The sequence below is a fragment of the Heteronotia binoei genome, unplaced genomic scaffold (assembly GCF_032191835.1).
Source record: "Heteronotia binoei isolate CCM8104 ecotype False Entrance Well unplaced genomic scaffold, APGP_CSIRO_Hbin_v1 ptg002205l, whole genome shotgun sequence".
Lineage (NCBI taxonomy): Eukaryota > Metazoa > Chordata > Lepidosauria > Squamata > Gekkonidae > Heteronotia > Heteronotia binoei.
The window spans coordinates 16,472-44,120 of NW_026800583.1; the positions used below are offsets into that span (position 1 = coordinate 16,472).

General features: G+C 49.5%; 1 protein-coding gene across 1 annotated transcript; it reads left to right on the forward strand.

The window, feature by feature from the left end:
- Positions 1-10,791: 10,791 nt before the first annotated feature.
- Positions 10,792-24,130, forward strand: LOC132565938 (peptidyl-prolyl cis-trans isomerase FKBP8-like; the record flags this gene model as incomplete). Its single annotated transcript, XM_060230559.1, has 6 exons — positions 10,792-11,109; positions 12,926-13,095; positions 16,051-16,139; positions 19,629-19,846; positions 21,966-22,138; positions 24,053-24,130. Coding segments are annotated over exons 1-6 (1,020 nt in total), but the record flags the coding sequence as incomplete, so codon positions are not given.
- Between the last annotated feature and the right edge of the window lie 3,519 nt (positions 24,131-27,649).

Below are 27,649 nucleotides of genomic sequence, written 5' to 3' on the forward strand. Positions count from 1 at the left end.
TCCTCTCTCCCACATCTATTTCCCTTCCTGTCTGGTGGCTCTAAAACATCTGACATCCATGTCCATGTCTTGTGACTCTCAATCATCTGATGTATATTCCATGTGGCTCTTAGCTGAAGCAAGTGTGGCCACCCCTGCCCTTCCCTGCCCTCTTGCCAGGTTACCCTCCTAGCCCCTCCCCCAACAACCCCACCCCCACAAACTACCCCTCGCAGGAAACCCTGAGGCCTCCCCCCCCCCGTTGAATGGGGCCTCTGTCCTGCCCTCCCCCCACCTCCCAACTTCACTTTGCCCTCCCCCACTGCCAGGGAAGGGCGAGCCCCGCCCCTTGCCCAGGCCCCTCCCCCAACAGGCCCCGCCCACTTACTTCAACGGGCCCCGCGGCCGCGGCTCACATGCCGGGCGCTGAAGGGAGGCGGAGGAGCGGGAGCCGGACGGAGAGCGGCGCCCTGCCTGCCTGCCTTCACCGCCGACCGAGAACTCCCTCCCTGGCCATAGACCCAGCGGAGCCGCGCTCACTTCCGGGTTGGCGGCGGGGTCACGCACGGCGTGACTCCGTGCGTGACGTACGTCTGGCGCGCCGGGGTCGGACGAAGGGGCGTTGCCTTGGAAACGCGGCGCCTTCCGCGTTCCTCCTCTGGCCACGCCCCCGTAGGGGAGCTGGAATCCGAAGGCGGGGCTTGGGGAGAGGGAGGAGTCCGCCGGGGCAGTTTCTCTGAGAATGTGCAAAGTGCATTTCTCTCAGAGGCGTCAGCACTGAGGAATAAGGAATAATGTTTGTGTATGGAAGGACTGAAATAAAGAGTATTGGCTGTTTATCCGGCCCAACCCTCTGCCACATAGTGGCCAAAACCCAGGTGCCACATGGTAGGGTTGCCAATCCCCAGGCGGTTTACAAAAAAGCGTTAACTCCGTGTAGAAAATGCCTCTTCTCCAATATACACTATTTCACAAATACCCAATAAAGATGCTCTCTTCAATAGTTATGGAAAAATCAATTTGTTTACTCATATCAAAAGCCGCCCTGTGCCTGCTTCGGAGGGGAGGGTGGGATATAAATCCAATAAAATAAAAATATTGCATTCACCATAATTCCGGATTAGCTCTCTGTACGCACAGGTAACACAATGGTACTGAACTTGTGTTATCTGTGCATACAGAGAGCTAATCCGGAATTATTGTGAATGGAATAGGGGAGAGACGGTGGCTCAGTGGTAGAGCATCTGCTTGGTAAGCAGAAGCTCCCAGGTTCAATCCCCAGCATCTCCAACTAAAAAAGGTCCGGGCAAATAGGTGTGAAAAACCTCAGCTTGAGACCCTGGAGAGCTGCTGCCAGTCTGATAATAGATAATACTGATGGACTGAGGGTCTGATTCAATAGAAGGCATGTTCATATGTTCATAACTTTTGACATGAGTGAAGAAATTGATGTTTCCATAACTATTGAAGAGAGCATCTTTATTTGGTATTTGTGAAATAGTGTCTATTGGAGAAGAGGCGTTTTCTACACGGAGTTAACACTTTTTTGTAAACCTCCTGTCCGTGCACCTTTTTTCTGCTTTATAATCCCCAGGTGGTGGCAGGGGATCCCCAGGTTTGGAGGCCCTACCCCTCACCCCGCTTCAGGGTCATCAGAAAGTGTGTGTGTGTGTGTGGGGGGGGAATGTCTGCTGGACACTCCATTATTCCCTATGGAGATTGATTCCCAGAGGGCAGGGGTGGCCAAATTTGCTTAACGTAAGAGCCACATAGAATAAATGTCAGATGTTTGAGAGCCGCAAGACAGGGAGGGAAGGAGGTGGAGAATAAACAACTTTAACTTTAGATGCATTCTCCAAGCTGCCAGCCAATGGGGCAGTGGAGGCTTCAAGAGCCACACAGTAAGTGTGAAAGAGCCACAGTTTGGTCACCCCTGCCATAGAGTTGGAGAATTGATCCATGGGTATCTGGGGCTGTGGAGGGGCTCTTTTTTGAGGTAGAGGCACCTGATTTGCAGCATAGCATCCAGCGTCTCTTCTTAAAATATCCTCCAAGTGTCAAAAAGATTGGACCAGGGGGTCCAATTCTATGAGCCCCAAAAGAAGGTGCCCCTCTCCTTCATTACTTCCTATGGAGGGAAGGCATTTAAAAGGTGTGCCGTCCCTTTAAATGTGATGGCCAGAACTCCCTTTGGGGTTCAGTTATGCCTGTCATAACCTTGTTCCTGCCTCCACCCCCAATGTCTTCTAGCTCCACCCCCAAAGTCCCCAGATATTTCTTGAATAGGATTTGGCAACCCTATGCCACCAGGAGGTTCACCAGTGGGGCCAGAACACCAGAGGCCCCCCTGTGTCCCCCCAGCACCAAAAATACAGAGCATCACTGTGCACAGTGAAAGAGGTCATAGAGGAGTCCCTTCTCTCTCTGAGAGAAGTATATTGTAGTATAGTGGTTAAGAGTGGTGGGCTCTAGAAGCAGGTTGGATTCCCCACTCCTCCATAAGAACCTTGCTGGGTGACCTCAGTCACAGTTGTCTCAAAACTCTCTCAGCCCTACCCAGGGGTGGAATTCTAGCAGGAGCTCATTTGCATATTAGGCCACACACCCCTGATGTAGCCAGTCCTTCAAGAGCTTACAAAAAAGAGCCTTGTAAAGTCTTGGAGGATAGGCTACATCAGGTGGTGTGGCCTAAGATGCAAAGGAGCTCCTGCTAGAATTCCACCCCTGGCCCCACTTATTTCACAAGGTGAGTGTTGTGGGGGAGAGGAAGGGAAGCCAATTTGAGTCTCCTTAGGGTAAAGAAAAGCAGAATATAAATATTCTTCTTTCTCCCCTTACAGTTCAGATTGGCTAGTGACTATGCAGTTTTTAAAATGAGTGCAGCCACTGATGGTAAGGCTGTTTGTTCATGTTCAACTAGAGATGCATGGGGGAGGCAGCTATACTTAACTATCAGCCCACAGTGCAGCTGCTTAAAGTAGAGGAGCCCTGCCATGAAAGGCATGTGGCAAGCCAGATGGCTTTATAAAAACCTGAAAAATCGCTTTTATTTCCCTCAGTATCTTCACACTGTCCAGTACAATTCATGTTTTAGGAAACTTGCGTGGGCGGTGGGAGGAAATAGGATTTTCTCCTCCTCTTTTCCTGTCCAAACCTTTCAAGCAAACAGAGGATTGCTCTGGACCAGGGGTGGCCAAAGTAGCTTGATATAAGAGCCACATAGAATCAGGGCAATTTTTGAGCAGGAATGCACAGGAACACAGTTGCGGCTGGCTTGGTGTCGGAGTTGTGGCCTAATATGCAAATGAGTTCCTTGCTGGGCTTTTTCTATCAAAAAGCCCTGCATTGAATAAACATACGTTTGAGAGCTGACCCGCAAGACATGAACGTCAGATGTTTGAGAGCCGGAAGGCAGGCAGACAAGAAGATGGGGGGAGGTGGAAAGAAAGCAACTTTAAATGAACTTTAAAGGGAGAAATGCCTTCTCCAAGCCAGCTGGCAGGGCGCTGGGGGCTTCAAGAGCCGCACAATACGTGTGAAAGAGCCACATGTGGCTCCTGAGCCACAGTTTGGCCACCCCTCTAGACCTTTCTCAGACATTCCTCCACCCCTCCTTATAGTAAGAAAAATTATTTGAGTAGTATGAAGATGAAGATTTGGTTTGAAAAAATTTCTAAGATTTCACCCATATTTCAATGGTGCTTAATTGGTTAAAATATAACATGTCATTGGCTTTTGGATTTTTTTTTTAAATCTAGAAATAAAACAAAGAAATCCAGTAGTTTTTCCCCTCAGAAGCTGCACTTAAACGGATACGATTGCTACGTGTTTCGCCACCTCCCTTAGAATCTTCTAGTCCCTCCATTTTGTAAGGCAAATAGCCTTTTCTAAACCTAACTTTTTATTAATAATACGAAAAAGTCATTAACATTTAAACAGTAGCAGCACAGTCATTTGCATCAAAAACGATCAAACCACCACTCAGTTAAAATAACAATCTCTCTCGGCTTGGCTTCGCGAACGAAGATTTAAGAAGGGTGCAATAGTCCACGTCTGCTGCAGGCTCGCTGGTGGCTGACAAGACCAATGTGGGACAGGCAGGTCCGGCCACAGCGGCTGCAGGGAAAAGTCTGATTTAGGGTTGGTCCTGTAGCAGTGCGATTCTTCCTCAATCTCCTTTTGTCCTCAAGACCAGCTATGCGTGTGTTCTCAAAGGAAGAGACAGCCTGGTGGATGGTGAGCCTCCATGCTTTGCGATCTGAGGCTAGGTCAGACCACTGGTGATGGTTGATGTGACAGGTGCTAAGGGATTTCTTCAAGGAGTCCTTGTACCTCTTCTTTGGTGCCCCTCTATTTCGATGGCCGGTGGAGAGTTCGCCATACAGGGCAATCTTGGGAAGGCGGTGGTTTTCCATCCTAGAAATATGCCCTGCCCAGCGCAGCTGCGTCTTCAACAGCAGTGCCTCGATGCTGGTAACCTCTGCCCGCTTGAGGACTTCAGTGTTGGTCACAAAGTCACTCCAGTGGATGTTGAGGATGGTGCGAAGGCAGCGCTGATGAAAGCGCTCAAGGAGTCAATAATGTGTGGAAATAACAATAAAATAACAATAATGTGTGGAAAAAAAAGAATATCTTACAGCTTAGCCATTAATGCAAAGGAAAATGAGCATATTTTCTAGGTAACTTAGTTTCTTTCTAGGTGGAATTTGAAATATAGTCCAAAAAAAGAAAAGCAAACCATCTAGAGGCTAGATGGCCATCTGACAGCAATGAGGATCCTGTGAATTCAGGGGGAGGTGTTTGTGAGTTTCCTGCATTGTGCAGGGGGTTGGACTAGATGACCCTGGAGGTCCCTTCCAACTCTAGGATTCTATGATTCTATGACAGCAATGAGGATCCTGTGAATTTAGGGGGAGGTATTTTTGAGTTTCCTGCCTTGCGCAGGGGGGTTGGACTAGATGACCCTGGAGGTCCCTTCCAACTCTGTGATTCTCCATAAAATGTGTCTCTGATAGGTGGGACTTTCTAAAAGTAATACCTGCTGGTCTAATATTTTATCCATGCCTATGTTTTCCAAATGCAACCTTTCCTTGAACTCACTCAATTAAAAAAAGAAAGAAGAAAAAGCCACCCTGTCCCTTTAAGACTTCTCTGTTGCCAAAGTAGTTGAGAAAGAGGCGGAGCTCTTGCTGTGAGAAACAGGCGAGCAGCCAGTAGCATCGGCTTCCTGCGGTCAGCTGAGCCAGTCTGGGGAACTGAGGGGGTGGGGCTGGGGAAAAGGATCATTTCTGGGGACCAGGTGAGTGTTGCAAACAAGGTAGCTCTCCGGGTGGGGGAGGGAATCCTTTAAAAAGGGTGGGGGGAAGCTGCTAGTCCCTGCTATGTATTGCTAAAAAGCTTGCAGGGTGTGTGTGTGTTTTAGCCAAACCTCTGAAGAGGTAGCACCTTGGGGTTTTTGCAGTTGGACGGGGGCCCCCTGCTCAGTTGTTTCCCCCCCTCTCCACGTGAAATAAGGGCTGGTCGATCTATGTATTCTCTGAATCCAAGACAGAAAAATCTCTTTAACCACAACAGAGAATCGGGCAGGCTGTAAAGTGGGTGGGGCTGCGGAGTGGAATGTTCAAGTGTGAATGTTTGTGGATGTTCAAGTGAAACAGGTAGGTTTAAAGATTAAGATCTGAGTTTGGAAGGGAAGGAGGGAGGGGGGGGAGATGGAATTGAAGTCCTAGCTGCAGATTCTTCCCCAGCTCCCCAAATTTTTCTTTAATCCCATCGCCCGTCTTTCTCTCCTTTTTGCATATTCTGGTTTAAATCTGGTGGTGCTTTTTAAAGATTAGCAGCTCAATCCTCGGCAGAAACTCTGGTGGACTGGTCACCTCCCGGTCTGGTGTGACTTTGGCCCATGACGATCCTGGCAATGAAGATCCTGTGAATTTAGGGGGAGATATTTGTGAGTTTCCTGTATTGCGCAGGGGGTTGGACTAGATGGCCCTGGAGGTCCCTTCCAACGCTATGATTCTCTGTCAAGCCAACAGCCAATCGGTTAAGCATCTCCCCTTGCATTTGCAATTGGAAGTTGTGGCTAATGATTTTCAATAGGTCTTCTGGGGAGTAAGCCTGGATTCAAAGTCCATCGGGCTGAGCTGAGTCTTGTGGAGCCTTCCTCATCCATGTGCACCTGGTCGCCGTCCTGAAACTAGGAAGTGAGCCTGGCTGTGCTTTCTTCAGAAGAGGTGGACTTTGGATCGAGTTGTTGATCTTAGCACGCCGTCTCTTTTTTGTGCCTGTGTGCTACAAGAAGTCTGCGCTTATGTAGTAGTCGGGAGCATTCGTGTACATTATTTTTATGGCTTTTAAGAATTTCCCCACGAGGCAGATCACGGTGAGGTCGTTCCCAAATAAGCGTGGAATAATTTCCTCTTATCCTTGCCTGAGCGTTCCTCGCGTGCCTTTTGCGAAGTCAAAACAGTAGGCCAGAATTTTGGCCCGAGTTTTCTTGCCGCTTGAAGAGAATTGCCATCCGACAGGTGATCTCAAGGTTATTCCTGTTTTGCCTATGAGGAATTTAGGCAGCGCTGAGTGAGGTCTTCCCACCCTTTGGGGTTTTCAAGCTGGAGGGCGCAGCAACAGGAAAAGAAGAATTTATTTGGAAATCTAAGGTCTGTCTGGACCTACATCCATTGTTTTAGAAACAGATGCTTTCTTAGAAGCTTGCAAGCAGGCTCTGAGAGAGCCACCCCTGTTGTTTGTTCCTAAAATATGGTAATAGAAGATAGGCTGCCTCTGGATATGGAGGCTCGTGTATAACATATTGTGGGTAATGGTCATTAACGGGCATTGTCTGGGACTTAGGCTAAAAGCTTGTTGTTTTTGAAAAGCTGTGCAAACTAGAGAACATGGCCGCACCTTATGGCAAGGAGTTTCACAAGCACAAGGATTGACTAACTGCTCTTTGTCTGGCATTGTCTTGCTTGGGAAGGTGCTTAGATGATTCCGGAAGGATGAGACGCTGGGCCGAGGAGAGAGTGCGTCAACATGGGTCGATCCTGGCTCGCGTGTAGCGATTGCTCCGCGCAATCTGCCGGTGTAAAAAAGCTGGTGTTTGTGCGCCTTTCGTTTTGATGTGGGAGTCTGAGTCGGCAGCCAGCGTGAGCGGAAGCGTCGAGGAGACTTGTGTTCGAATCCCTTCTCGGTTGAGAAACTTGCCGGGCAAACTGAGGCGAGCCACCGTCTCTGAGCCTAACCTATTTTTGCAGGATTAAAGGAGAAGGGACTGCGTCGCCGGCGGTGAGCCGCTTCGGGAAAAGGTGGGATTAAGTTGTAATAAATACAATTATGGGCTTCGTGGATGTTGCCGAACCGCGGTGACGAGATCGACTGGCGTTCTGCAGCCTGTCCTGCCAGTCAGTTGAGGCTGGATCACTGCCTACCCAAACCAGTTCTTCATGTGTCGCTCTCTTCCTTGGGGCTTGGGTGTTTGTTCCCTGCTTCTTTCGGGAGTTACTGATATCACTCAGCCATCCCCGTCTCTTAGTTAATAGCCAGCACAAATCTTTCACCTGTCTCTAGTGGCACGGAGTTTGGTTGGACTTCCCAACACCTCTCTTTGTCACAAGGAAGGCATCGAAAGAGTGGTTGGGGCCTCCAGTGTGAATCTCTGCTCCGCGGCTAATTCTCTCGATGGTTTTTAGGAAAGTCACTTTTGGCTTTGACCTTCCCTTTTGCGGCGGGAGAATATTAACGCCAGACTGCCTCTCAGAGCCTGAGGGATCGCTGTAAACTCTTCGTTCCTTTCCCCTGTAATTTCCTTGGAGTTTCAGTTTCCAAATTTCCTACAGCCAATGAAATATAATAATACTGCGCGTTGTTCTCCAAAGTGCTGCGCTTTGGTTTTAAAACACCCTCGCTCGTTGCTGTTTCACAGCCGTCCCTGTTTTAATTAGGTGTTTCAGGGGAAAACCACTGTAGGCAAGGCCGTTTATCGCCATAGAAAACATGGCTTTTGGACGTTTAGCCTTGAAGGGGGAATGTAGCCCTGAGGCACCTCGGCCTGTCTGTGCTGGGAATCAGCACGCACTGTAGAAGATTCCAGAACTTTCTCTCAGTCAGGAGAAAGGTTGGGCTTTGTTGCCTGCCTTGAGCAGACAGAATATGAGGACTGGCGTCAGGTGTAGGTGGTGTTGGGCGGCCGCTGAGGCCCTGTGGATTCAGGAAGGCCTTTCTTCGCTTGGTGGTGGCCGCAATAACAGCCTGCCCTTTTGCTCTGAGTGGTGGCAGTCGTGGGATCGAGCCTGCCTGTGTCTCTTTCTGCTGCCTCCTGCCTTCCTCCCTAAGGTTGCCAATCCCCAGGTGATTCCCGGTTTGGAGGCCCTCTTCCTGCTTGAGGGCCTTCAGAAAGCGGGGAAGGGAGTGAAATGTTTGCTGGGAAACGTCATTCCCTATGGAGACCGATTCCCATACGGTTTAATTGAGAATTTATCCGGGGTTTGGAGGGGGGCTATTTCTTGAGGTAGAAACACCAAATTTGCAGCATAGCATCTAGTACCTCTCCTCAAAACACTGTCCATGTTTCAAAAGGATTGGACCAGGGGGTCCAATTCTGTGAGCCCCCAAAGAAAGTGCCCCTGTCCTTCATTATTTCCAGTGGAGGGAAGGCATTTAAAAGGTGGGAGGTCCCTTGAAATGTGATGGCCAGAACTCCCATTGGAGTTCCATCATGCTTGTCACAACCTTGCTCCTGGCTCCACCCCCAATGTCTCCTGGCTCCACCCCCAAAGTCCCCGGATATTTCTTGAATTGGACTTGGCAACCCTATTCCTTCCTCTTCTGCCTGCTGGTCTGAGGTCGCACTAGTAGTGATGGCCAGAAGGAGAACCCACCAAATATAGTAGACTCCAAAGCTCTCCATGTGACAGGGTGTAAGGCAGGGGTGTCAAACTCATTTGTTATGAGGGCCAGATCTGACATAAATGAGACCTTGTCAGCCATTAGAGTACCTATTTAAGATTAGGTAGCAGAGGTATAAACTTTATAAAGGACACAGACAAAAACCAATATTAGCACTTGTTGGTCTTAAAGGCACTTTCTTTGTATCTCTCCCATGGGATCCAAGGAACTGGGCAAAGGAAGCTCTGGCTCTTTCCTCCCTTCCCCAGCAGACCAGGAGGGAGAGGAGCCTCAGCCAATAGATGGAAGAGAGGCTTGGCTCAGTAGCTCTACTGTGCAATTAAGAGAGCCTGGCAAAGCAAGCTCTGCCTCCCCCCCCCCTTCCTCCCCAAGGGAGGAGACTCAGCCAACGGAGAAAATAGAGGTTTTGCTCTGTAGCTCCTGTGCGATTGAGCAAGCCTGGCAAAGCAAGCTGCAATGCAGAAGGAAACAAGAGAGAGGGAGAAGGAAGCAGGCAGCCCTTTGACACCCCTGGTGTAAGGTTTTGCCCAGGTTCAATCAAAAGAAATTTAATGATGATAATTAAGCAAGTGTTTAGTACATGGCAAGTGTTTTACCAGTTCAGGTCTTGCCAGACTGGGGCAAAATGGAAAGTTACCAATTAATGTAGAAGAGGAGGGGGGGGGCAATGGCTATTTCTTTTCCCGTGCCCGCCGAAAGTCCTTTGAAAGTCTTTATGAAAATAAAATACAGTTCTTTCCAGGCTGTAGTAGTCGAGGTAAAGTCTGCCCTTCAGTTGGCGCTGAATGGTGTTGTTCAGAGAGGCGAGATGATACATGTCTTCCTGTGGCCACTTTCCGCCGGCCATTCTGCATCTCATATCTCACCAACTGCTGAGTGTTTCATTAAGAGACCTTGTGAGTGTTAGTAAATGGAAACATGTTTACACAATACGGTTAGTACCAAGTGGAATCTAAATTGGATTACAATCAGGGCAATTTTTTGTAGAAAAAGCCCAGCAGGAGCTCATTTCCATATTAGGCCACTCCCCCTGACATCACTATTGTCTCATACGGGGCCTTTTTGGTAGCAAAAGCCCGGCAGGAACTCATTTGCATATTAGGCCACACCCTCTGGCACCAAGCCAGCCAGAACTGCGTTTCTGTGCGTTCCTACTCAAAAAAAAAAAAAAAAAGCACCCTGGTTATAATTAATATAGCCTGTTAATAAACAAAGATGGCGAGAACCAGAGAAGATTGTGAGGCACTCTGAAGGGATCTGTTGAGGCTGGGCGAGTGGGCATCAACATGGCCAAGTGCAAAGTAATGCACATTGGGGCCAAAGAGCCTAACTATAAATACAAGTTGATGGGGTGTGAACTGGAAGAGAGAAAGATCTTGGGGTCATGATAGATAACTCACTGAAAATGTCAAGACTGTGTGCGTTTGCAATAAAAAAAGGCCAACATCATGCTGGGAATTATTAGGAAGGAAATTGAAAACAAATCAGCCAGTATCATAATAAAGAAAGGTAGTCCCCTGTGCAAGCACCAGTCGTTTTCGACTCTGGGGTGACGTTGCTTTCACAACGTTTTCACGGCAGACTTTTTACAGGATGGTTTGTCATTGCCTTCCCCAGTGATCTACACTCCCCCCCCCCCCCAGCAAGCTGAGCACTCATTTTACCGACCTTGGAAGGATGGAAGGCTGAGTCAACCTGGAGCCGGCTACCTGACCCAGCTTCCGCTGGGATTGAACTCAGGTCGTGAGCAGAGGGCTCCGACTGCAGCACTGCAGCTTTAATGCCCCTGTATAAATTGATGGTGCGGCCTCATTTGGAGTACTGTGTATAATTCTGGTCACCGCATCTCAAAAAGATAACGGCAGGCAACCCCCTTGACCTTTCCCCCCCTTTCTTTTCACAGCTAGGCAGATCCAGCGGGCACGGGCGCCATGGCCTCCAGTGGGGACAGCCCTGGGGATGTTTCTTCGGACTGGGCCGGTGCCAGTCTCCTCGACCTGACCTCACCGGAGCTTGCCAAAGCCAACGCTTCCGTGATGGACAGTGGCGAAGACTTTGAAGTCCTGGACGATGAGGAAGAGGATGACATGAACGACCTTCCTCCACTGGAGGATGTGCCCGCCAGCAAGCCGACGGCAGCGAAGGAGGAAGCCCCGGGATCCATGTCGGAGCGGCCAGCTGAGGAAGGCTCGGAGACGGCAGAAGAGTGGACGGATGTCCTGGGTAAAGAGCTCTTGCTTTACGGATCAGGAAGGTGCTTTCAACGGCAGCGGGGCAGGCCAGAATTCAGGTGGTGCGAGGGAAGTGGAATTTGAACACGGCGCCTTCTTGATCGGCTCTGGCCAGCCAAAATCTTGCCCTGTACTAGGTGTGGAATTCTAGCAGGAGCTCCTTTACATATTAGGCCACACACCCCAGATGTAGCCAAGAGCTTACCAAAAAGAGCCTTGTGAGCTCTTGGAGGATTGGCTACATCAGGGGTGTGTGGCCTAATATGTAAAGGAGCTCCTGCTAGAATTCCACCCCTGCTCTGTACAACTAGGCAACCAGAAAGACATGACTGGGCCATAGTCTTTCCTTTCTCGTTCCCGTCTTCTTGTTTGTTTCTCCTTCGTGTATTTAAGATATTGTGTAGCCTGCATTTCAAAATATTCTTGAACTGTCATACAGTTAAAACATCCTTCAATTAGTCCTGGAGGGGAAGGGAAAGAGATAGCACGCCATCTAATTACCCCACCGTCACGTTAACTGGAAGAAGTGTGTGACGTTGTTCTGAAAGTGTTACATACACCAACCCTAAATCAGACTTTTCCCTGCAGCCACTGTGGCCGGACCTGCCTGTCCCGCATTGGTCTTGTCAGCCACCAGCGAGCCTGCAGCAGACATGGACTATTGCACCCTTCTTAAATCTTCGTTCGCGAAGCCAAGCCGAGAGAGAGAGAGAGAGAGAGACATACACACTGATGGCCTTGGGGAATAATGGTGACGATGCAGTGTGGAAGGCCTTAATAATAACGATTAAAAAGGTAAAGGTAGTCCCCTGTGCAAGCGCCAGTTGTTTCTGACTCTGGGGTGACGTTGCTTTCACAACGTTTTCACGGCAGACTTTTTACAGGGTGGTTTGCCATTGCCTTCCCCAGTCCTCTACACTTTCCCCCCAGCAAGCTGGGTCCTCATTTGACCGACCTCGGAAGGATGGAAGGCTGAGTCAACCTTGAGCCGGCTACCTGAACCCAGCTTCTGCTCATGACCTGAGTTCGATCCCAGCGGAAGCTGGTTTCAGGTAGCTGGCTCAGGTTGACTCAGCCTTCTATCCTTCCGAGGTCGGTCAAATGAGTACCCAGCTTGCTGGGGGGAAAGTGTAGATGACTGGGGAAGGCAATGGCAAACCTCCCCGTAAAAAAGTCTGCCGTGAAAACGTTGTGAAAGCAGCGTCACCCCAGAGTTGAAAACGACTGGTGCTTGCACAGGGGACTACCTTTACCTTTTTTTAGAGAAGGTAGGGAAAGAAGCACTTTTTCCCCCTTTCTCACAATACAAGAACTCATGGACATTCAATGAAATTGCTGAGCAGTCGGGTTAGAATGGATAAAAGGAAGTCCTTCTTCATCCAAAGGGTGATTAACAGATGGAGTTCACTCCATGGAGCCGCCCTGAGCCTGCCCGGGTGGGGAGGGCGGGATACAAATAAAATTTTGTTGTTGTTGTTGTTGCCACAGGAGGTGGTGGCGGCTACAAGCATAGCCAGCTTCAAGAGGGGATTGGATAAACATTTGGAGCAGAGGTCCATCAGTGGCTGTTAGCCAGGGAGTATAGATGGAACTGTCTGTCTGGGGCAAGTGATGCTCTGTATCCTTGGTGCTTAGGAGGGGCAACAGTGAGAGGGCTTCACCTCCTGATGGCACCTGGAGTTTTTTTGGCCACTTTGTTGAGGGTTGGACTGGATGGGCCATTGGCCCGATCCAACGTGGCTTCTCTTATGTTCCAATCATGGTGGTATTAGCTACAGCCATCCCTCCCTCCTCTCATCCTCCTCCAGGGAGCGGTTCGTTGAAGAAGAAAGTCCTAGTAGCCGGTCAAGGCAGGGAGACGCGGCCGGTTAAGGGTCAGGACGTTACCATTCGATTAAAAGCCACATTGGAGGACGGCACGCTGGTGGAGGAGAATCAGAGCCTCACCTTCACGCTGGGCGATTGTGATGTCATCCAGGTGGGTGTGCATCTGCAAACAGAGGCCTTTTTCAACGCCCTGTCCCCCACCCCTGCTGGCAATAAACGCTTTAGCTGTCCACATGTTAATACTGGTAAATTGGGGCTACAAGCACAGCTCTCTTGTTGTTGGTTTGTTCGGTTTCAGCTGGACTTGGTGACAGCTTGGTGTGGAGAAGCGGGAAGAGTGTTGGTCTGGGATCCGGGGGGGGGGCTCGTGTTCAAATCCCTGCTCGGCCGCGCTGGCTCACTGGGTGACTTTGGGTCAGTCACATCCAATGCTCCCTCTAAGCTGTGAAGTCTTGTGAGCAAAAATTCTAATTTGTGAGCTACTGGCATTCAAGTTGCGAGCGACTGCACAAATCAGTTTGCCCTGGGGACATTTTTCCTGCACGAAGACAAAAATGTGTGAGCCAGAGGGTAAAAAATTGTGAGCCAGCTCACACTAACTCAGCTTAGAGGGAACAGTGGTCACATCCTCTCACTCTCGCCTCCCTTGCAGGGTTGCTGTGAGGGTAAAATGGCAGAGAGGAGAATGTTTTGCATCCCCAGTGGGGAGAAAAGCACGGAATAAGTGAAGTAAATACGTACAAAAATGTGTCCCCGCTGCATGTGCAAAGAACTCGAGGCTTGGACATAGAGGAAAGCAGGGGGGGAATTCTAACAGAAGCTGCTTTGCATATTAGGCCACACCCCACTGATGTATCCAATCCTCCAGGAGCTTACAAAAAAGAGCCTTGTAAGCTCTTGGAGGATTGGCTGCATCAGAGGGGTGTGGCCTAATATGCAATGGAGCTCCTATTAAAATTCCAGCTCTGGAGCAAAGCATTAGATCTGTTTGCCAGCATGCTCTTTCCAATCTAAACATGCGGCTGTTCTCTGCTCTGATGTAGGGTTGCCAATCCCCAGGTGGGGGCAGGGGATCCCCCGGTTTGGAGGCCCTCCCCCCGCTTCAGGGTCGTCAGAAAGCGGGTGGGGAGGGAAATGTCTGCTGGAAACTCTTTTATTCCCTAGGGAGATTTATTCCCATAGAAAATCATGGAGAATTGATCCGCAGATATCTGGGGCTCTGGGGGGGGGCTGCTTTTTGAGATAGAGGCACCAAATTTTCAGTATAGCATCTAGTACCTCTCCCCAAAATACCCCCCAAGTTTCAAAAAGATTGGACCAGGGGATCCAATTCTATGAGCCCCAAAAGAAGGTGCCCCTATCCTTCATTATTTCCTATGGAAGGAAGGCATTTAAAAGGTTTGCCGTCCCTTTAAATGTGATGGCCAGAACTCCCTTTGGAGTTCAATGATGCTTGTCACAGCCTTGATCTTGGCTCCACCCTTAATGTCTCCAGATATTTCTTGAATTGGACTTGGCAACGCTACTCTGATGTCTGGTGCAAAGTGTATCAGGTTTTCACCGCAGAGGTGTTAAGGAATGGGGATTGCCACTCCCAGTGCCCATCATGGCATCGTTTTTACTGGAAGTACTGGAACATAACAAAACAAAGTTTTGAGTCCAGCAGGACCTTTAAGGTGAAGGGGGTCACACTTCAGAGAGCCAGTTTGGTGTACTGGTTAAATGAGCGGAATCTTATCCAGGAGAACTGGGTTTGATCCCCCACACCTCCGCTTGCAGCTGCTGGAATGGCCTTGGGTTAGTCATGGCTCTTGCAGAGCTGTCCTTGAAAGGGTGGCTTCTGTCAGAGCTCTCTCAGCCCCACCCACCTCACAGTGTGCTGTGGGGGAAGGAGATAAAGGAGATTGTGAGCCACTATGAGACTTTGTCCTTGAAAGGGCAGCTTCTTGAAGAGCTCTCTCAGCCCCACCCACCTCACAGGGTGTCTGTTGTGGGGGAGGAAGGGAAAGGAGATTGTAGGCCGCTCTGGGACTGTCCTTGAAAGGGCAGCTTCTGGGAGAGCTCTCTCAGCCCCACCTGCCTCACAGGTTGTTTGTTGTGGGGGAGGAAGGGAAAGGAGATTGTATGCCACTCTGTCTGTCCTTGAAAGGGCAGCTTCTGGGAGAACTCTCTCAGCCCCACCTGCCTCACAGGGTGTCTGTTGTGGGGGAGGAAGGGGAAAGGAGATTGTAGGCCGCTCTGAGACTCTGTCCTTGAAAAGGCAGCTTCTGGGAGAGCTCTCTCAGCCCCACCTACCTCACAGGGTGTCTGTTGTGGGGGAGGAAGGGGAAAGGAGATTGTAGTCCGCTGAGACTCTGTCCTTGAAAAGGCATCTTCTGGGAGAGCTCTCTCAGCCCCACCTGCCTCACAGGGTGTCTGTTGTGGGGGAGGAAGAGAAAGGATAGTAAGCTGCTTTGAGAGTCCGAGTGAAGATCTGGGTATAAATCCAGTCTCGTCCTCTTCTGTACACAAAGCTGGTGCTGAGCTGTGTTCAGGAGAGGGTCACCCTCCCCATGTCTCTGTTTATGGTCTTGACTTTTAAGGGCACCATAATTTAATAAGGATATAGACCAGCTGAGACATGTCCAGAGGAGGGCAACGAAGATGGCGAGGGGCCTAGAGACCAAGTCCTATGAGGAAAGGTTGAGGGAGCTGTGTATGTTTAGTCTGGAGAGGAGATGACTGAGGTGATATGATAACCAAATACCTGATGGGCTGTTATATAGAGAATGGTGCTGTGTTCTTTTCTGTTGCCCCAGAAGGTTGGACCAGAACCAATGGGTTGAAATTAAAAGTTTCCAGTTAAATATTAGGAAGAATTTCCTCACAGAGCGGTTCCTCAGTGGAACAGACTCCCTCGGGAGGTGGTAGGCTCTCCTTCCTTGGAGGTTTTTTAAACAGAGGCTAGATGGCCATCTGACAGCAATGAAGATCCTGTGAATTTAGAGGGAGGTGTTTGTGGGTTTACTGCATTGTGCAGGGGGCTGGGCTTAGATGACTGTGATTCGAAGGGATTTTCAAAAAGCCATTTCTAGCTGCTCACAACCTCCATTTATTTCCCTTGCAGGCCCTGGACTTATGCGTGCAGCTGATGGAGGTGGGGGAGACTGCCCTCATCCAGTCGGATCCGAAATATTGCCATGGCTCGCAGGGCAGGTGTGTGGCAGGACAGACAAGGGAAGTGTGTGGGGGTGTGTGTGTGAGGGGAGTCTTTCCACACAGGGAGGCTGTTTCAAAAGAGCAGTGGGATCGACAGAGGGTTTGCCAGTCTCTGCGTTATGAGGAAAGGCTTTAAAAGTTGGTGTTTGTTGTCAGGCTGGGAGAGAGCCTAAAGGGAGATGTGATAGAGTGGCGGAACGGAGGGTGGGGGGCCAAACTGCAGGTCATGAAGCACATGTGGCTTTTTTCACACAAGGAGATCAGGTGGGGAAATAATCTTGTGGGAAAAGGATTTTCCAAAACTTGTTTACGCTGTTTTAATTGTTTAACTTATTGTTTAATTGTTTAAGTGGTTAAAATTGTTTCTTTTAACGTTTAATTTCTTTTTAATTGTTATTATTTATTTGGTTAACTTACATTCCGCCCTTTCCCATGCGGACTCAGGGCGGATCACAGTCGCAATAAAACGGTTAAAATGCAACAGTCACTTAATAAAATATAATAATGATAATAATGACGACGACAATAATAACTATAACAACAACTACAATAATTTGTTTATTTATATTCCGCCCATTCCCCGCAGGTGCTCAGAGCAGAGTACAACGTAAATAATAAAATTGCAATAAAATCGCAACAGCAGGACAATAAAAACCAGTTACAATGTTCAGTCCAACAGAATGGTTAGAACATAAGAACATAAGAGAAGCCATGTTGGATCAGGCCAACGGCCCATCAAGTCCAACACTCTGTGTCACACAGTGGCAAAAAATTTTATATACACACACACACTGTGGCTAATAGCCACTGATGGACCTGTGCTCTATATTTTTATCTAAACCCCTCTTGAAGGTGGCTATGCTTGTGGCCGCCACCACCTCCTGTGGCAGTGAATTCCACATGTTAATCACCCTTTGGGTGAAGAAGTACTTCCTTTTATCCGTTTTAACCTGTCTGCTCAGCAATTTCATCGAATGCCCACGAGTTCTTGTATTGTGAGAAAGGGAGAAAAGTACTTCTTTCTCTACTTTCTCCATCCCATGCATTATCTTGTAAACCTCTATCATGTCACCCCGCAGTCGACGTTTCTCCAAGCTAAAGAGTCCCAAGCGTTTCAACCTTTCTTCATAGGGAAAGTGCTCCAGCCCTTTAATCATTCTAGTTGCCCTTCTCTGGACTTTCTCCAATGCTATAATATCCTTTTTGAGGTGCAGCGACCAGAACTGCACACAGTACTCCAAATGAGACCGCACCATCGATTTATACAGGGGCATTATGATACGGTTCAGCAGGACCATATACGGTAATAAGATGGTGTAGCAAGACAGTACAGCTAATCAGCGCAGTAAGATAGTACAGTAGGGGAGGCCAACCGATCTAATGGGCAGATGCCCGCCGCCTCACCCAAAAACCTTTCGGAACAGCTCCGTTTTACAGACCCTACGAAAGGCTAACAAGCCAGATAGGGCCCGGATCTCCATAGGGAGCTGATTCCACCAGGTTGGGGCCAGGACCGAAAAGGACCTGGCCCTGGTAGAGGCAAGACGTGCATCTCTTGGGCCGGGGACAGTCAGCTATCTTGGGAGGGCCGAACGAAGCGACCTCCGGGGCATATACGGGAAGAGACGGTCCCGCAGGTATGCTGGTCCCATTTAACTGTTTCTATTGTTATTCTATTATGTTTGTGAGCTGCCCTCAGCCTGCTTCAGTGGGGAAGGGCAGGGTATAAATCAAATAAACCAGGGGTGGCCAACGGTAGCTCTCCAGATGTTTTTTGCCTACAACTCCCATCAGCCCCAGCCAGCATGGCCAATGGCTGGGGCTGATGGGAGTTGTAGGCAAAAAAACATCCGGAGAACTACCGTTGGCCGCCCCTGAAATAAACTGAACTATATTGTGTGGCTCTTGAAGCCCCCACTGCCCCGTTGGCCAGCTTAAAGAAGGCATTTGTCTCTTTCAATCATTTCTCCAGGCCAAGTCAGCCAGCGGCTTGGAGAATGCATTTAAAGTGAAAGTTGCTTTCTTTCCACCCCATCTATCTCCCTCCTTCCCTTCCTTTTTTTTTAATAAACAATTTTTATTAGTAACATATGGTAGCAAAACTATATCTACATCTTATAAAGACTTAAAAAAAGAAAAATTCTTCTACCCCATATCTTACTTTTCCCCCACCCCTCCCCCCGTTACTTGACCCCCGCCAGTGTTATTTACTTAAATATATATATATATATATATATATTTTAAAGGTACCTTTAACTATTAAAAAACCAAAAATTATACTTTTGTTTTTTAAAAAATATGAAAAGCTTAATCATTATCAAAAATTGTCCAATGTCCTTTTATTTTCCACTCTTTTTCTACGTATCTTCTGAACTTCTTCCACTCTAACTTAAAGAGCTCCAAATCATAGTCTCTTAATTTTCTTGTTAATTTGTCCATTTCATAACTTTTATAATCCAGTCCCTCCTTCCCTTCCTCTCTCCCTCCAACATCTGACGTTTATTCTGTGTGGCTCTTATGTTAAGCAGGTTTGGCTACCCCTGTGATAGAGGCTTATTAAGCGATAAGTGGTATAGATTGAACATACGCGTGAACATGTGAAGTTGCTTTACGCTTAATCCTTACATTGTGCCCACCACATCTGTTGGTAGTGTCTATTTAGACTGGCAGCAGCTCTCTGGGGTCTCAGGTTGAGATCTTTTTATACCATGCACTCGGGTGGAATTCTAGCAGGAGCTCCTTTGCATATTAGGCCACACCCCCCAGATGTAGCCAATCCTCCGAGAGCTTACAGGGCTCTTAGTACAGAGCCTACGGCAAGCTCCAGGAGGATTGGCTACATCAGGGAGGTGTGGCCTAATATGCAAAGGAGTCCCTGCTACAAAAAAAGGCCCCACCCAGAAGCATCAGGGCTGGACACTGTCGGAGACAGGACACTTGACTAGGCGGACTGTTGGTTTGATCCAGCAGATGACTTCCTTGCTGATGGGTGTTCTCCAGGCCTTGGATTCCGCAGGAGCTCACAGGAGCACAGGAGCTCCTGAAGCTTTCTGATGACCCCCCTCTTCCTCTCCACCAACCTTGTCCATTGAATAGGAGGTGCAGCTGAATAACAATCCCTGGATTAGGAGAGCGGGCAGCCAGCCAACCACCAGGGGCTTTGCCACACCCCCAGCAGCCCTCATCAACCCCGGGAGAAGCCCACTCCACCCTTTCTCCACTTCTTATGTGATTTTGGGTGGTGGGTGGCTTGCTGACCTTTTGACTGTGGGGTGTGTGTGTGGCCCCGGAGAGCCCCAGGTGAGCGAGGCCTGCTTGGGTTGGCTGGATCTCTAGCCAGCCCAAGCAGGCCTCGCTCGCCCGGGGCTCTCCTTTCTTGCACCGGGTTGCTTTTGGCTGGTGGTGGGGGGCACGGCATATACTAATGAGCTCCGCCACCTATTTTTCTACAAAATGGCCTCTGGTGTTCTCGATCCGTTTGAGCAGGAGCCCGGACATCCCTCCCGACGCGGCCCTCACCCTCGAAGCGGAGCTGCTGGCCGTGCGGGATGCCCCGGACTTGGAGCTGCTCAGCGGGAAAGAGAAAGTGGAGCTCGCCAACCGCAAGAGGGAACGCGGCAACTCCCACTACCAGCGAGCGGATTACGTGCTGGCCATCAACTCCTACGACATCGCCCTGAAGGTTATCGGCTCCAGTTCCAAAGGTACCTGGTGGCCACTCCGCGAGGCACCTTTTAACTGCTTTGTAGTCTGCCTTTCTCGCCAAGGCGTGAGGTGGATTCCCGAGTGTTAAGTCGGCGTAATTGATAGGTTGAGACCAGCGTTCCTTCTAAGCTGAGTTAGTGTGAGCTAGCTCACCATTTTTTTTAGCCTCCAGCTCACACATTTTTGTCTTTGCTCAGGAAGAGGGGTCCCAGAACAAACCTAATTTATGCAGTAGCTCACAAATGTAATGCCAGTCGCTCACGAATTAGAATTTTTGTTCACAAGGCTCCGCAGCTTAGAGCAGGGGTGGGGAACAGTGGCTCTCCAGATGATTTGTTTTGCCTACAACTCCCATCAGCCCCAGCCATTGGCCATGCTGGCTGGGGCTTATGGGAGTTGTAGGCAAACTACATCTGGAGAGCCACTGTTCCCCACCCGTGGCTTAGAGGGAGTATCGGTTGAGACATCTAATAAGCAATGTAATAGGACTAGGAAAGCAATAATTTGGAAGAGATGTATGCTGACACTTGTGTAGGCTGTTACCATCACCCAAACCGTGCAGATTCTACCACTTAGAATTGTAGTGTTGGAAGGTACCTCCAGGGTCATCTAGTCCAACCCCTTGCATAATGCAGGGAATTCACAACTATCTCTCCCTTCAGCCCCCCCCCCCCCAGTAACACCTGAACCCAATGCTCTCTCTAAGATGAGGAAGTCCTTTGAATATTAGGCCACACTCTCATGATGTAGCCAATCCTCCAAGAGCTTACAGGGCTTTTCTTGCAGGGCCTACTGTAAGCTCCAGGAGGATTGGCTAAATCTGGGGTGTGTGTGTGTGTGTGTGTGCGGCCTATTATGCCAAGGAGCTCCTGCTAGAATCCCACCCCTGCTCCTAGGGCTTTTTTTGTAGCAGGAACTCCTTTGCATATTAGACCACACACCCCTGATGGAGCCAATCCTCCAAGAGCTTACTGTCAGCAAAGGGTTGTGAAGTTTCAAAATGATCAAACTTGTCTTTGTTAAAAACTAAGTTTCATTTATTGATTACAACAATGTTACTCTCTACATGGATTCATTGAAACTGATAACGGACAGTGGAAACCATTGGCATTTATGAATACACTTCAAAGGCTTGGGCTTTAAACTATTTCTCATAATAACACTACAGTCGGCCCTGCAAGTAACTCCTTCACACGCCTGCTTATCTGTTACCGGTGATGGCTCCACTCTCCCCCCTGGTGATGTCCTTGCTTCGCTTGGGAGGCGCCAGAGAGGCGAGCTTGGCGCTCTGCACTTCAAAGGCTTTACTGGCCCTTGGAGTTTTAGCGCCTTCCATTCCCACCCCTCCTCCTTCTCTTGCAGGGCGCAGATATTAGTGGCATAGTATTTTATTCAGCAATGGGGTTAGTAAGCATGAAATAAACATGATCAGAAAGCATCAATAACTTCAATGAAACATTGCCTGACAGGGCTCTGCTTACAGGGCCTACTGTAAACTCCAGGAGGATTGGCTACATCTGGGGGGGTTAGGGTTGCCAAGTCCAATTTAAGAAATATCTGGGGACTTTGGGAGTGGAGCCAGGAGTCTTTGGGGGTGGAGCCAGGAGACATTGGGGGCGGAGCCGAGAGCAAGGGTGTGATAAGCATAATTGAACTTCAAGGGAGTTCTGGCCATCACATTTAAAGGGACTGCACAAATTTTTAAATGCCTTCCTTCCATAGGAAATAATGAAGGATAGGGGCACCTTCTTTTGGGGCTCATAGAAGTGGACCCCCTGGTCCAATCTTTTTGAAACTTGGGAGGTATTTTGGAGAGAGGCACTAGATGCTATACTGAAAATTTGGTGCCTCTATCTCAAAAAACAGCCCCCCAGAGCCCCCGATACCCGCGGATCAATTCCCCATCATTCCCTATGGGAATCGTTCATGGAGGTGCATGATGGCTCTGGAGGCGGGGCTTCCCCCGCCGGCCAGCTGGCTGGGGGAGGGGGGAAGCCTGTAAAACCGGGGGATCCCCCTCTGGGACCTGGGGATTGGGAAGCCTAGGGGGGGCCTAATATGCAAAGGAGCTCCTGCTACAAAAAAAAAGGCCCTGAATGTCACCCTTTGTTTGCTCAGTTGATTTCAGTCCAGAGGAAGAGGCTGAGTTGCTGGACGTGAAGCTGAAGTGTCTGAACAACTTGGCGGCGTCTCAGTTAAAACTGGACCACTACGAGGCGGCCTTGAAGTCCTGCAATCAGGTGCTGGAGCAGCAGCCGGACAACATCAAAGCCCTCTTCCGGAAAGGAAAGGTAGAGCTGGGGTCTTAGCTGGGGGAGGAGGACAGGTGTGTTGCGGAGCCCCTTTGGGGCAATTCTTTAGAGCAGCATCCTGTTGTCTGTGCTTACCAAATGTATTATTAATGATCAGGGCTTTTTTTTTGTAGCAGGGACTCCTTTGCATATTAGGCCACACCCCCCTGATGTAGCCAATCCTCCTGGAGCTTACAGCAGGCCCTGTGGGAAGAGCCCTGTAAGGAATTCTAGCAGGACCTCCTTTGCCTATTAGGCCACACACCCCTGATGTAGCCAATCCTCCTGGAGCTTCCAGTAGGCCCTGTGAGAAGAGCCCTGTAAGGAATTCTAGCAGGACCTCCTTTGCATATTAGGCCACACACCCCTGATATAGCCAATCCTTCTGCAGGCCCTGTACGAAGGGCCCCGTAAGCTCCAGGAGGATTGGCTACATCACGGGGGGCATGGCCTAATAGGAAAAGGAGCTCCTGCTACAAAAAAGCTCTGTTGACGATGATTTTATTTACAAGGTAAGTTGTCTGGCCTGTCAGCCGGGGGCTTCTGTGCAAGATGCATTCAAATCAGCATAACAATTGCGTAAAAATCTTAAAATTACTAAAATCAGAACTGAAATTTAATGGGAAAATTATGTTTATGTATTTGTGAGCAGGTTGGTGGGTAAGCTTGGTGCTAGTTTGGTGTCGTGGTGAAGTGCGCGGACTCTTATCTGGGAGAAACGGGTTTGATTCCCCAATCCTCCCCTTGCAGCAGCTGGCATGGCCTTGGGTCAGCCATAGCTCTGGCAGAGGTTGTCCTTGAATGGGCAGCTGCTGTGAGAGCCCTCTCAGCCCCACCCACCTCACAGGGTGTCTGTTGTGGGGGAGGAAGGGAAAGGAGATTGTAGGCCACTCTGAGCCACTGTCCTTGAAAGGGCAGCTGCTGGGAGAGTCTTTTCAGCCCCACCCACCTCACAGGGTGTCTGTTGTGGGGGGAGAAGATATAGGAGATTGTAGGCCGCTCTGAGCCTCTGTCCTTGAAAGGGCAGCTGCTGGGAGAGTCTTTTCAGCCCCACCCACCTCACAGGGTGTCTGTTGTGGGGGGAGAAGATATAGGAGATTGTAGGCCGCCCTGAGCCTCTGTCCTTGAAAGGGCAGCTGCTGGGAGAGTCTTTTCAGCCCCACCCACCTCACAGGGTGTCTGTTGTGGGGGGAGAAGATATAGGAGATTGTAGGCCGCTCTGAGTCTGCTTCAGAGAGAAGGGTGGGGTATAAATCTGCAGTCATCTTCTTCTAAGTTTGCTCACCGTAGAAAAGGGGAAAAAAATAACCAAAAGCCTAGGGGAAATGTTAAATGTTTTTTGGCTTGGCTTCTGAAACTGATAATCAGAATGCAAAACCCATGGGTGCAAGCCCTGGGACAAGCATCCTGCCATAGAAAAGACTCTCCATTGGACTGGCCAGTGTTCATACAGGCAGTTTCATATTTTTCAATCCTGTGTTTACTAAAAAGGAAGACGGCAGTCTTAAAAAAGTTACGCACCCACAAAATGTTATTATCAGGCGTAAACTGTAACTTGTTTGCAAATGGAAGATGACCTAATCTTTTTTTATTTCATTCCTGTGGAAAAAAAAACATCCTAGCCTTGCGCTCACAGTGGCATCATTGCACCGGCTGCTCTAGGAACTTCTGGGAAAACTCTATGGTTTTTGCTGGACGCTCTAGCAATTTGGGAGGGAAAACTACAGGGGAGGCTGCAGGGGATTTGGCAACCCTCATTCCTGCAAACACCCCTCTCCCCCTCCCCCCAAACAAGAACAAAATCCATGGAATAGCCTTTACTGGACCAACCACCTTTTGTCCCTGGATTCTCGTTCCTGGAGTTTGTCCGCTCAGTGGCACCCCGGCAGTTGTGTTTCTCTGCTTCCCTCCTAGGTCCTGGCTCAGCAAGGGGAGTACAGTGAGGCTATCCCTATCTTGAAAGCCGCGTTGAAACTGGAGCCAGCCAATAAGGTAAGGGGAGGAGACCTCACGCCTCTAGCAGGTCATGAGCCAGGGCAGAGGTCTCCAACGGGGGCCATGGCACCCTATGGCACTGTTGACCTGTGAAACAATTTTAGCAAATGAGCAATGCTAGGCCGGGGTCTTTGCCCAGCAAGGCTTCGGAGGGGCCACTGGGGCTTTGATTGGCTGCGCAAATTCTTTTTTAAAAGCGTTGCTTCGGCAGCAGCTGCTGCCACCGCATGAGAATCTCCACTGTGTGACCGAAGGTAAGCCATGGCAGCTATTCTGTGGCCCCATCCACCACTCTGTGTCAGAATTTCCAAGGCTCCCGCAGGCTCAGACAGGACCCCAAGGTGTAGGGGGCCACACGTGGGCGCAGTTCGGTTTATTATTACAGTCGTTGACCAGAAAACTTTAGTCATCTAGAACAACCTTAAAAGTACCTTATAGCACAGGGGTGGCCAACGGTAGCTCTCCAGATGTTTTTTGCCTACAACTCCCGTCAGCCCCCCCAGCCAGCATGGCCAATGGCTGGGGCGGATGGGAGTTGTAGGCAAAAAAAATCTGGAGAGCTACCGTTGGCCACCCCTGTAATATAACAAATCCCACAAAGATTCTGACTGTTAAAATTTGATGACTTGAGGGTTATAACAATAAAAAACGGAATTTTAAAGATTATTATTTAACCCTTGAAACCCTTTTTAGAAGTCACTTTAAAATTTGTTAAACGATTTACAGTTTGGCCTAATTGTCTCGCTTTTTGCATTCTTTATGAGCCTGGGGACAGAACCTAGCCACCTGCCTTGTTGTTTGGCGGCTCCTGCCTGACAGAAGATAATCTAATTTGAGTTTATTTGATCTGCCAGGCAACCTTTCCAACAACGGGCTGATAATTTCTCTTATAGGTGGCAGATGTACTTGCCCTGGAGGAAGCAACTCTCTGCTAGACTCGATAATTGTGATCAGGAAAGGGGGGGGGGCTACGTCACGCAGCACTGAGTTAACTTTTGGAACTCCCTGCCACAGGAAGGAGGGATGGCTGCTGGCTTAGATTTTTTTTTCCCAAAGGGTTAAACAAATTTTATTAGCCATGGAGCTTCTGCGTTCAGTCTACCTCTGCATGCCAGTTAATGGGGACATCTGTTCAGAGATGGGCTTTTTTCTTTGTGCTTTACTTCTGAGCTTCTCTGAAGCTTCTCTCTGCTACTGCAGGAAACAAGAAGCTCTGCTATCTGGACTCTTTTGGGCTGATCTGGCAGAGCTTTTTAAACACAGATTCATAAGCATACTAGAAGCTGCACTGCTAGATCCAGCCAAAAGTCTGTCTGGTCCTACCCTTTTCTTCCTGCAGTGGCTTCCCACACTCCTCTGCATGCAGCTGATGGGTGACCTTGGGCCAGCCACAGTTCTTTAAGAGCTGTCCTCTCAACAGCTATTCTCCCAGAGCTCTCTCAGCCCCACCCGCCTCACAGGGTGTCTGTTGTGGGAGAGGAAGGGAAAGGAAAGTGTAGGCCGCTCTGAGACTCTGTCCTTGAAAGGGCAGCTTCTGGGAGAGTTCTCTCAGCCCCACCTACCTCACAGGGTGTCTATTGTGGGGGAGGAAGGGAAAGGGGATTGTAGGCCGCTCTGAGACTCTGTCCTCTAAAGGGCAGCTTCTGGGAGAGCTCTCTCAGCCCCACCCACCTCACAGGGTGTCTATTGTGGGGGAGGAAGGGAAAGGAAAGTGTAGGCCACTCTGAGACTCTGTCCTTGAAAGGGCAGCTTCTGGGAGAGTTTTCTCAGCCCCACCCGCCTCACAGGGTGTCTGTTGTGGGGGAGGAAGGGGAAGGAGATAGTAGGCTGCTCTGAGACTCTGTCCTTGAAAGGGCAGCTTCTGGGAGAGCCCTCTCAGCCCCACCCACCTCACAGGGTGTCTATTGTGGGGGAGGAAGGGAAAGGGGATTGTAGGCCGCTCTGAGACTCTGTCCTTGAAAGGGCAGCTTCTGGGAGAGCTCTCTCAGCCCCACCCGCCTCACAGGGTGTCTATTGTGGGGGAGGAAGGGAAAGGAAAGTGTAGGCTACTCTGAGACTCTGTCCTTGAAAGGGCAGCTTCTGGGAGAGTTCTCTCAGCCCCACCCGCCTCACAGGGTGTCTGTTGTGGGGGAGGAAGGGGAAGGAGATAGTAGGCCGCTCTGAGATTCTGTCCTTGAAAGGGCAGCTTCTGGGAGAGCCCTCTCAGCCCCACCCGCCTCACAGGGTGTCTGTTGTGGGGGAGGAAGGGGAAGGAGATTGTAGGCCGCTCTGAGACTCTGTCCTTGAAGGGGCAGCTTCTGGGAGAGCTCTCTCTGCGCCACCAGCCTCACAGGGTGTCTGTTGCGGGGAGAGGAAGGGAAGGAGATTGTAGATCGCTCTGAGTCTCCGAAAGAAGGGCAGGGTATAAATCCAGTGTCGTCTTCTCCCCACCAGAAAGCCCAGAAAAATGACTGAGGTGACGCAGAGCTTTTTTTGTAGAAAAAGCCCAGCAAGTACTCATTTGCATATTAGGCCACACCCCTGACCACAAGCCAGCCAGAACTGCATTCCTGTGAGTTCCTGCTCAAAAAAAGCCCCGGGGGGACGTCACATCAGGACATTTTCACGGCAGACTTTTTAGGGGGTGGTTTGCCATTGCCTTCCCCAGTCTTCTACACTTGACCCCCAGCAAGCTGGGTATTCATTTGACCGACCTCGGAAAGATGGAAGGCTGAGTCAACCTTAAGCTGGCTACCTGAACCCAGCTTCTGCTGGGATTGAACTCAGGTCTGGTTCTATAGGAACGCCATATTGTTTGGGAAATTGTGGTTATAGGAAGGGCTTATGTACTGGAGCAAGGGAAAATTGCTCCCACGCTGGCGTTCATTTGACTTGCCGTTTCCAGTACTTTCTCGAAGAGGGGTCTCAGAAGACTTTCGCATCAGCACTTATTGCAACGGACACTCCGAACAAGCACCCAGGTCTCTTTCAAGGCGTGTCTATTGCAAATTTCCCAAATTACGTTGTGAAACGGTTGGAATATTCCGTTTGAAATATTTGCTGGACATTGTACTATATTGGTTTGGTCATGAGTCTGTGTGTGAGAAACACTGGAGTGGATTATGGCAGCACGCCTATTATTGTGATTATATGCATGGGTTGTTAGAAAATTGTAATTAATATTTTCGTATTCTGTTCTATGACGAGCCCCACGGCACAGAGTGGCAAACTGCAGTACTGCCGTCCAAACTGCTCACGACCTGAGTTCGATCCCAGCGGAAGCTGGGCTCAGGTCGGCAGTGCAAGGTTGACTCAGCCTTCCGTCCTTCCGAGGTCCGTAAAATTTGAGTGCCCAGCTTGCCGGGGGTAAAGTGTAGATGACTGGCAAAGGCAATGGCAAACCACTCCGTAAAAAAGTCTGCCGTGAAAATGTCGTGAGAGCCTGGGGTGGAATTCTAGCAGGAGCTCCTTTGCATATCAGGCCACACCCCCCCCCCATGTAGCCAATCCTCCAAGAGCTTACAAGGCTCTTTTTTG